The 11238-nt window shown below is 38.2% G+C and overlaps 1 protein-coding gene across 1 annotated transcript; it reads left to right on the top strand.

Moving 5' to 3' along the window:
- Positions 1–2178: 2178 nt before the first annotated feature.
- LOC311295908 (uncharacterized protein) lies at positions 2179–8585 on the top strand. The gene is made up of 4 exons (XM_084417470.1): positions 2179–2278; positions 2418–2729; positions 6387–6689; positions 8398–8585. Exons 1-4 carry the CDS (start codon positions 2239–2241, stop codon positions 8568–8570), a joined length of 828 nt encoding a protein of 275 aa, XP_084273596.1. The 5' UTR covers positions 2179–2238; the 3' UTR covers positions 8571–8585.
- The last annotated feature ends 2653 nt before the right edge of the window (positions 8586–11238 follow it).

Here is an 11238-nt window from a genome sequence, read left to right as displayed (position 1 = left end):
TATTTACGGTTTATATTGAAAGCGATTGAAACCGAAAGTGTTAAATTAATGGAAATGAACGTGACTCACCGTCCACGAGCAATAAAGCCCCAAAAAGGAAGAACATATTCCTCATACTGATGTCGTTGCCGACCGCATCCAAACTGAATGATAGAAGTGATGCAGGATGATGATGGACTCGTATAGCAAACCGACCAGGTCACGTGATTTCTGCGAGTTACATCATCACACTATTTCAAGCGGTCCAAACTGTCTTTTATCCTAGGGAAAAGAAAGAAAGAAAGAAAGAAAGAAAGAAAGAAAGAAAGAAAGAAAGAAAGAAAGAAAGAAAGAAAGAAAGCCCCCTCTGCTTTAGTGAGCGTTACTGCAGAGGTCGACATCAGTACGTCACTGATGATAGTGGTATGTCTAAATGCATGAAACGCTATGAAAATGTAAAAAATAAGACATAACAATACAACAAAAATATACAAAAGTGGTGTCCCACAACAAATTAAGCTACAAGCCATGATGCTCAGTTTTCTTGACATATTTTTTAGGCCTATATTTAGTTTAATACTGTAATTACCATAAACAATGTAAAACAACAAAAAGAGTCCTGCTATGGACTGGCCACTTGTCCAGAGTGTTTCCTCTGTCTACGGCCCAAGATGCTAATGTGACCTGTCGTAGAAATTTTAAACTGTATATTAAACTAACCATGTTTCTAACATCTAACCTTATTTAACATCTAACATCTGAACAGGATGCACTGTACGAAACCAATGGAAAACCTGTGTCTTTGAGTGTGTGCGTATGTGTGTAAAAATAACATAGTTTGGGAAATGAAACTAGACAGTCTGTTAGAAGCTTGTGATTAGCAAAAGAAGCCATTATTAAAACAAAGTTTGCTTTACCTATAGTAACAGAGGGGTTTGCATATGAAGACAATCAAATAGTGGGGAAATTATGTAATGCAGCCTGCATGAAGAGGCTAGATAGTTGGGTTTAGGGGAAAAATCCACTACAGACCCATAGGATAAGCGTTATGGAGAACTGATGGATGGATGGAAGAAAAATCATGCAGAATGTCACAACAAAGTGATGATTTCAATACTAGTATGCAATTAAATACAAGAATAAAGCAGTGTTTAAATAACTCTAAGAACATTAAGGGTCTAAGGGTTTGTGTCCGCTGAGACAGATCTACTGTCAAACATCTACAGGATGTGATCTATGAGAACTCAAAATGACAAAACTAAAGTTCAGTCAGTATGAGAAAATAACCACACAAACAGAATTAAAGTGTAAACTTGAGTCAAGACAGTTCCTCTGTCCATTGAGCTTTTTGTGAGGTTTGGAAATGAGGGAGAGTATTATTCTCAAGATAGGGCCTATAACCTCAGAGAAGAGAAGATCCTGAACATAAACCACATGAACTGAGACCATCTGCAAACATTAGCTTCAGATCAGAGAACAGATATCTGTTAAAGATTATTTACATCCAATGGGTACAGAATCTTTATCGTAAAACAACTCTAAACATGATTAGGCTGCAGGTCTGTTTTTGACTATTAGAACCTAAAGGGATAAGAAAAAGAAGTGTGAAATTAGAAGTGAACTGAAAAATACCTCACCGGATGTGTGGGTTTGCATATTTAATGTGTATGAAGGGCATCTTCTTCATCTATGCATCTCATGGTTTGACTTCCCTTCAAAACAGCAAGAAACAAAAGAAACATGGGAATTATTTTCCTGTAGATTTCCACTTCCAACAGATGATCATCAACAGCTTACTTTTTGGAAAACTAGAATTGTTGCACACAGGGATTTGCTCATATATTTTTGTAGTACTTGCTAATAATTATTAATAATTATAGATAGTGTTTCCTTTATTATATATAAAGTGTCCTCTATTACCAGCTTCTTTGCTGCACAATTACAATTGGATGCAAACTTTATTTACAATGCCAGTTTTATTAACCTTCTTAGAAGTTTAATGACCTGGGTGTATTTCTTTAACCGGACCAAGAGCTCTGAACCTCTCTCTCAATGTTTGAGCATTTGTCTACGTCACCACCTGTTGCACACTCACGCGCACTTAACGGTGGCAGAGTGCAGAGTGTTGGAGAATGAAGCGGATCTGTGAAACATTCACTTAACAACAACAACAACAACAACAACAACAACAACATTCATTATCTTAAAATAACATCAAATTTTCGGACTTGTTATGTGACAATTTGAGACTCTGCGAAAATGATTGGCACGTTTGTTTTGCTTGTTTTGTTGTGTCTTGGTAAGTTATAAATCTATTTTCATAACAATGTTAACGTTAGGCCTATCACAAAGTAGTTACATATTAGGCTACTACACTACTTCTTACGGTAAGAATATACATGATTTAAATATTTAAGCTGTGTAATCTCGTTCTGCAGGTGTTTTTCAGGTTGAATCACATGAAGTTCAGTCAGTAATGCTGGGAGACTCTGTCACTCTGGACTCTAATGTTTCTGAAATACAGTTGACGGATGAGATCGAGTGGAGGTTTGACAACAGTCGCATAGCTTATACAATTAACTTGGAGAATCCAAAGTACGATGATGAGAGATTTAAAGACAGACTGAAGCTGGAGAGAAACGGATCTCTCACCATCAACGACACCAGAACCACAGACACTGGAGTCTATAAATTTAGTACAATTATCAGTAACAAGGAGTTAATAAAGACGTTCAGGGTTACTGTTTACGGTAGGTGTAGTATAATTAATATATGAAGAGTTCAGATGCAAAAACCTCTAAGTGCCATCTGAAATTTTCTTCTAGAATGATCATTTTTATCAAGCTCGTTTATTTAAGTTCAGTAATTTCACTTAAATGACAATTAATAGGTAATTTTCATTGCCATTTAAGTGAAATTAGGCTACTGAACTTAAATAAACGAGCTTGATAAAAAGATCATTAGAAGAAAATTTCAGATGGCACTTAGAGGCTTTTGCATCTGAACTCTTCATATAGCCTTATGTCCTTTTTCATATTGTAAATGACACTAAATCGTTCTCAAAATTATAAATTTTTCAAGATGGTTTTTATATTGGACATTACATCTTCATATACTTTTTAGGCTGTAGCCTTCTCCTCCTGTACGGCTAAAACAATTGTTTCATTTCAATTGGCCAGACACGAAGGTGATATTCATTATTTGACCACCAGATGGCCACAACGTACACCTTATTGGAAAGCCTCCACAATCATTCACTTTTCTCGCTTGGAGGGTCTTTATCACTGGAAGAACGTTTTTATAATTCCTATAACTATTGGTGGTTTTATCCCCACTGCTCAGTATCCAGCTGCAGACCCGCAGCACCAGCCTCAGGCCGGAAGCATGACGAATGTCACATTAATAATCAGGCGTGAGGCGGTAGTGCAGCTTAATCAACAGGCACTTTAAAAAAAAAAAAAAATAAATCAACATATATAAAAACATATATAACATAGCCTACCTTAAATGCAAATACCCACAAAGAAACAATTACAAATGAAAAAAAAAAAAAAAAAATTTATAAGAAAACAAAACCACCAGTGTCTTTGACAAAATCTTTAATATTTCTGTCAAGATGTGGTAAACTAATGTATGAATGAGGTGTTTATCTGCTTAAAATCGGTATTCTGCATATTTTATTGTTTATGATATACAACCCCAAATCAGAAAAAGTTGGGACACTGTACAAATTGTGAGTAAAAAAGAATGGAATAATTTACAAATCTCACAAACTTATATTTTATTCACAATAGAATATAGATAACATATCAAATGTTGAAAGTGAGACATTTTGAAATGTCATGCCAAATATTGGCTCATTTTGGATTTCATGAGAGCTACACATTCCAAAAAAGTTGGGACAGGTAGCAATAAGAGGCTGGAAAAGTTAAATGTACATATGAGGAACAGCTGGAGGACCAATTTGCAACTTATTAGGTCAATTGGCAACATGATTGGGTATAAAAAGAGCCTCTCACAGTGGCAGTGTCTCTCAGAAGTCAAGATGGGCAGAAGATCACCAATTCCCCCAATGCTGTGGTGAAAAATAGTGGAGCAATATCAGAAAGGAGTTTCTCAGAGAAAAATTGCAAAGAGTTTGAAGTTATCATCATCTACAGTGCATAATATCATCCAAAGATTCAGAGAATCTGGAACAATCTCTGTGCGTAAGGGTCAAGGCCGGAAAACCATACTGGATGCCCGTGATCTTCGGGGCCTTAGACGGCACTGCATCACATACAGGAATGCTACTGTAATGGAAATCACAACATGGGCTCAGGAATACTTCAGAAAACATTGTCGGTGAACACAATCCACCATGCCATTCGCTGTTGCCGGCTAAAACTCTATAGGTCAAAAAAGAAGCCATATCTAAACAGGATCCAGAAGCGCAGGCGTTTTCTCTGGGCCAAGGCTCATTAAAAATGGACTGTGGCAAAGTGGAAAACTGTTCTGTGGTCAGACGAATCAAAATTTGAAGTTCTTTCTGGAAAACTGGGACGCCATGTCATCCGGACTAAAGAGGACAAGGACAACCCAAGTTGTTATCAGCGCTCAGTTCAGAAGCCTGCATCTCTGATGGTATGGGGTTGCATGAGTGCGTGTGGCATAGCCAGCTTACACATCTGGAAAGGCACCATCAATGCTGAAAGGTATTTCCAATTTCTAGAACAACATATGCTCTCATCCAGACGTCGTCTCTTTCAGGGAAGATCTTGCATTTTCCAACATGACAATGCCAGACCACATACTGCATCAATTACAATATCATGGCTGCGTAGAAGGATCCGGGTACTGAAATGGCCAGCCTGCAGTCCAGATCTTTCACCCATAGAAACATTTGGTGCATCATAAAGAGGAAGATGCAACAAAGAAGACCTAAGACAGTTGAGCAACTAGAAATGATGTTTTATTAACAAAGTTCGGGAGGAGCACGTTCAAATAATCAAGCAATCAATCAACTCCTCAAACAATTACCATGTCTACCCTATCAGCATGAGAGGAAGCATATATATATTCACTCTGTCACCTCACCTAACTTCCTTGACAGTTTTCAGCATCCCTCCACCACCCCGACTCCTCACTCTTGGCTTGTTCTTTCACAGCCAGGAATACGGGGGGAGTACTCTGGGTTCGGGCCAAATACCGAGCCCGGAGCCCTCTCCTCGGACAGCACGCCAAATACGCATTTATTCTATCTGACTTATTTGTAAGTGTGAACTAGTGAAGTCTGTATTAGACAAGAATGGGACAACATTCCTATTCCTAAACTTGAGCAACTTGTCTCCTCAGTCCCCAGACGTTTGCAGACTGTTATAAAAAGAAGAGGGGATGCCACACAGTGGTAAACATGGCCTTGTCCCAACTTTTTTGAGAATGAAATTTAAAGTCAACTTATTTTTCCCTTAAAATGATACATTTTCTCAGTTTAAACATTTGATATGTCATCTGTTGTATTCTGAATAAAATATTGAAATTTGAATCTTCCTCATCATTGCATTCTGTTTTTATTCACAATTTGTACAGTGTCCCAACTTTTTCTGATTTGGAGTTGTAGTTATAAAACACAGAAAGACTTGGTAATAAATATGAGTAATCAATCAAACGGCACTGAAAGGTAAAGTAGAATTAGGTGTAACTAACCCAAACAATAATATTTCTTTAATTTCTGTAATCTTTCTGTTATGACAAAAATAGCCTATTAATCGACACAGTCCTCATTTTATTGATCAGAGAACCCACACAGAAGCTGAACCGAACCTGCTTGACACATGAGAACAATCTACTTCTGGATTACCTTCATACTACAGTGTCTAGTACTATAGTACTCATTCTATTTGTGTCAGTAACTACACAAATTCATATATGGAACATACCTTTTTCTGAAGTACTCAAGAGAGTATGCTACTTCGGTCGCAGCCACAATCTTGTGGACTTAAAAATGGCTGCCGTGTGTCCATTAAGTCCATGAGACCGTAAGGTGTCTCATTTTAGGCTTCAGAAGGGTGCTCGCGAGCGCCCCCTTAGTGGTCGATATGCGCCCTTAATGCACACTTTTGTGTGTTAACTGATGTGTGCGTTGATGAATGAAAGCCTATATTCAATCTGTTCATCATACAAAGACAAAAGTATTGTCGTTAAATATTGTAGATATAAATCCATTTAAAATGTGTACAGCTCATCTAATAAAACAAAAATGATGTGTGTAATTAGCGCTATACTCTATTAAGACACTATAAGCACACCTCACTTCCAGCTAGTCTGAAACTTAATTCAGCGCTGATGAAGGATGAAGGATGAAGATGTGCTGTTTTGTGAGGCTCCAGGAACCCCTGCATTTATTTTTGTTATTTCATGTTTTGCAGCTCCTGTACCCATTCCTGTCATCAGCAGTGTCATTTCACAGTGTTCTTCATCATCAGAGAGTTCATCAAGCCCAACATGTGTGCTGCGGTGTTCAGTGATGGATGTGATCAGGGTTAATCTCTCCTGGTACAAAGGAACCAGTGTATTGTCCAGCATCAGTGTGTCTGATCCCAGCATCAGTCTCTCTCTTCCTCTGGAGGTGGAATATCAGGATAACAACACTTACAGATGTGTGGTGAACAATCCTCTCAGCAACCAGACCAAACACGTCTGCATTACCAATCTCTGTCAGTTGTGTTCAGGTACATTAGCGGTGATGTTATTTACAGTGGGGAGAACAAGTATTTGATACACTGCCGATTTTGCAGGTTTTTCTTCTTACAAAGCATGCAGAGGTCTGTTATTTTTATCAGGTACACTTCAACTGTGAAAGACGGAATCCAGAAAATCACATTGTATGATTTTTAAATAATTAATTTGCATTTTTATTGCGTGACATAAGTATTTGATCACTTACCAACCAGTAAGAATTCCGGCTCTCACAGACCTGTTAGTTTTTCTTTATGAAGCCCTCCTGTTCTCCACTCATTACCTGTATTAACTGCACCTGTTTAAACCCGTTACCTGTATAAAAGACACCGGTCCACACACTCAATCAAACAGACTCCAACCTCTCCACAATGGCCAAGACCAGAGAGCTGTGTAAGGACATCAGGGATAAAATTGTAAACCTGCACAAGGCTGGGATGGGCTACAGGACAATAGTCAAGTAGCTTGGTGAGAAGGCAACAACTGTTGGCTCAATTATTAGAAAATAGAATTAGTTCAAGATGACGGTCAATCTCCCTCGGTCTGGGGCACCATGCAAGATCTCACCTCGTGGGGCATCAATGATCATGAGGAAGGTGAGGGATCAGCCCAGAACTACAAGGCAAGACCTGGTCAATGACCTGAAGAGAGCTGGGACCACAGTCTCAAAGAAAACCAGTAGTAACACACTAGGCCGTCAAGGATTAAAATCCTGCAGCGCACGCAAGGTCCCCCTGCTCAAGCCAGCGCATGTCCAGGCCCAAGTTTGCCAATGACCATCTGGATGATCCAGAGGAGGAATGGGAGAAGGTCATGTGGTCTGATGAGACAGAAATAGAGCTTTTTGGTCTAAACTCCACTCGCCGTGTTTGGAGGAGGAAGAAGGATGAGTACAACCCCAAGAACACCATCCCAACCGTGAAACATGGATGTGGAAACATCATTCTTTGGGGATGCTTTTCTGTAAAGGGGACAGGACGACTGCACCATATTGAGGAGAGGATGGATGGGTCCATGTATCGCGAGATCTTGGCCAACAACCTCCTTCCCTCAGTAAGAGCATTGAAGAAGGGTCGTGGCTGGGTCTTCCAGCATGACAACAACCCGAAACACACAGCCAGGGCAACTAAGGAGTTGCTCTGTAAGAAGCATCTCAAGGTCCTGGAGTGGCCGAGCCAGTCTCCAGACCTGAACCCAATAGAAAATCTTTGGAGGGAGCTGAAAGTCCGTATTGCCCAGCGACAGCCCCGAAAACTGAAGGATCTGGAGAAGGTCTGTATGGAGGAGTGGGCCAGAATCCCTGCTGCAGTGTGTGCAAACCTGGTCAAGAACTACAGGAAACGTATGATCTCTGTAATTGCAAACAAAGGTTTCTGTACCAAATATTAAGTTCTGCTTTTCTGATGTATCAAATACTTATGTCATGCAATAAAATGCAAATTAATTACTTAAAAATCATACAATGTGATTTTCTGGATTTTAGATTCGGTCACTCACAGTTGAAGAGGACCTATGATAAAAATGACAGACTTCTGCATGCTTTGTAAGTGGGAAAACCTGCAAAATCGGCAGTGTATCAAATACTTGTTCTCCCCACTGTATTTACTCAACCAATCTCTGTCACGGTACATTAGTATTATATTAGTCTATATTTACTGAGTCAAAAAAAAAACTTTTTCTGTGCTTAATTTCTTTCTGCAGATGAAGTCCATTATTTTGGAGGGACTGAAGCTGTGATCCGATTGGTCGTCACTGCTCTGGTGGGCGTGGCCGCTGCGGCTGCTTTCATTGTGCTGGTTTATGACATCAGATTAAGAAGAGTTGAACTGGAGAGACATCAGACCCACAATGATGGATCTGATCATTCTTTTTGATTCTTGATGATTCTTTTTTGCTTTCTTTTTTTGTTAGCATTTTTCGTGACTTTTTGCATGATGACAAAAATAAAAAAGAATGGATGCAGTGTTTTTAAATGCTATGTTTAAAATTGAAATATAACTATAAACATGCTGTGCTTAAAATAAAATACTGAATTTAGATTTTTGTGTATGAATTTTTATTTATTTTTTCGTCAAATTAGAAATTATGTTCACCTGCAGGCTGCAGCTCTATAGCTCTACTGGAACCGTACAGAGAAGTAAAACTTGATTTTAAAACAGACATTGATGAGCACCTGTCCCAACTCTGTGATAAGCAAGTTTGTCCCAATATTACCCACTTTGAAGAAAAAAAATACACCCTCGTTGTTGCCTATTATGGTAATACCACTGCTTTTGATTGTCCCTTAGTTAATTATGACAAAATGAAATTTAGTGAATTTAAAATTTAAGTGTTTAAATAAGATTACATTTTAGGAAGAAGCTGAAGACTATACATTTTTAAATAAAGTAAAAGTAAGTAGAGCCCACAATCCCCTAAACTGGGACCTCATACATTCCACTGGGATTATAAGCAACATGATGTATCAGTTCATGTTCAGTCGGTTTAGTCACTCCATGAGCTTCATCTGCAAGACAAGCGCATCTGAGGTCTGAGTAAAAAAACTCTGATTGAATGCAGTGTAGTTAAAATACTAAATGTAGTTTCAGATGTTTTTAAATGATAAGACAGATACAAGAAATAAATAATAAAAATGCACAACACTGTTATTCCCCCAGGGGAAAAAAGTATATTAATATATTTTCATTCAACATTAAAGAAGAATGCAGAATGTCATGATGAAATGATGAATTAAATACTAGTAGCTAGTAACTTTAAAATCTCACTTAATACATGATAACAACAAAAAGGGTCAGTTTGTGTCTGCTGAGAGACTGTCAAACATCTACAGGATGTGGTCTGGAACTCAAAGGGACAAAAAATATATGAAATGAGACGTGAAAATAACACAAACAAAGAATTATTGTGTAAACTTGTATCAAGTCAGCTCTACATTGTACTCTATTCAGTGTATTTTGTGAGGTTTGTAAATAAACAAGAAGTTTTGTTAATGCTGTTGTTTTCTAGACAGGGTCTGTAACCGCAGAGAAGAGAAGATGCTGAAATAACCACAAGAACTGAGACCATCTGCAGTCTTCATCATTACATTTAGATCAGAGAACAGATATCTATTTAAGATTATTGCATTTAATAACACATAATCTTTAAATATCCCCTCAAAACAGTAGTTAAATAAAAAAAGTGTATTCTACCCTCATGCAAGAAACATTGTTTCCACGGAATACTAGTTTAGAAACTTTAGTAGCTCAATTTCAAAGTGAAACCAGTTTATTTCAGGTTAGTTTATAGTCAGACTGACCCAAATGAATGTGATTTCTGTTGAGTGGACAAACGTCTCGCTCCTGTTTACTATTGCATACGTGCGATTGACTGATGGGTAAACGGGCAAAGGCATTATTTTCCTTTAGGACAGATTTCCACTCAACACAAATTAAATGTAAAAAATAAAGCAGTGAATCCAGCAACACTGATATCTGATTCTCTTTGTACATCCTTGAACAGCTTTTATTTTTCTATATCTCAGGACATATTGCCTAAAACAGCAGATCGAACCAAACCAGTGCTGCAACATTCTGGAAAGAAAAATAACACTCAAGGAGAATGAGAGCTGGAAACAAGTGATAAATACAGGTTTCTGTTTTGCGGTGTTATTTATAAAAAAAGGATGTGAAACTGAGCCACAACATCAGTATTTGAGCTTGTGGTGGCAAACAAAATTCTATCACTGAATAAGAGGCAAACATTTCCAATAGTCTTATTAGTCTTTTCTTGCAGGAAAAGGCCAGCAGTCGTACACACACAGAAGAGTGTCTGCAGAGTGTGACAGTGAAGGGACGGCATCCTTCCTCCTTTATACTCTTGACTCACAGAATGTTATCTTTTTAGGCCAATGATGGCATTTTCAACCATACGTGGAACATTCTTAGACGTGTTCATCATATTTTATCCTTGAGTGGAGGCCCTCCTGTCACCAAACAACACTCTTTACCATTCCAATACAATTCCATAATAGAATGAGGTTTGTGTGTGCTCTTTTACTGATGATCACACACATCTTAAAGATAACATTTCTTCCACAAGCTTCTTTGCTCTTATGAGTGAGTAGCACGTTCATGTACACGAGGCACACACACCACACGAAGACGAGCAGACTGAAGGAGTCTTCTGATTTGCTGAAGAGTTTTTATCCCCCGTTTGGCTCTGTCGAGTTTCATAAAATTTTATAAACTCTGTCAAGTTTTTTCAGGCATAAAGCATATGACGATTTACCATAAAGGGTTGAAGAAAATGATTCACACTGTTTTTTTCTGTTTATGTTGTTTTCTTCTGGATGGTGAGTTCTAAATATAGGATAAATTCTTTGAAGCATTAAAATGATTTAGATGTTTTACAGATTTATAGGCCTAATCTAATATTGTTCTTCAGGAGTGTTTAGTGTTGAGACTGATGAGAAAAACATCCCAGCCAACATTCCCATGTGGTTTTTGATGGGCTGTCACTTGGGCCCTGCAGGAAAACTCAAATGGGGCCCAGAGAAATGTG

This window comes from Rutilus rutilus (assembly GCF_951802725.1).
Source record: "Rutilus rutilus genome assembly, chromosome: 8".
In the NCBI taxonomy this organism is placed as follows: domain Eukaryota; kingdom Metazoa; phylum Chordata; class Actinopteri; order Cypriniformes; family Leuciscidae; genus Rutilus; species Rutilus rutilus.
Note: the sequence above shows the minus strand (reverse complement) of the source record. Positions and strands in the feature narration are given on the sequence as shown.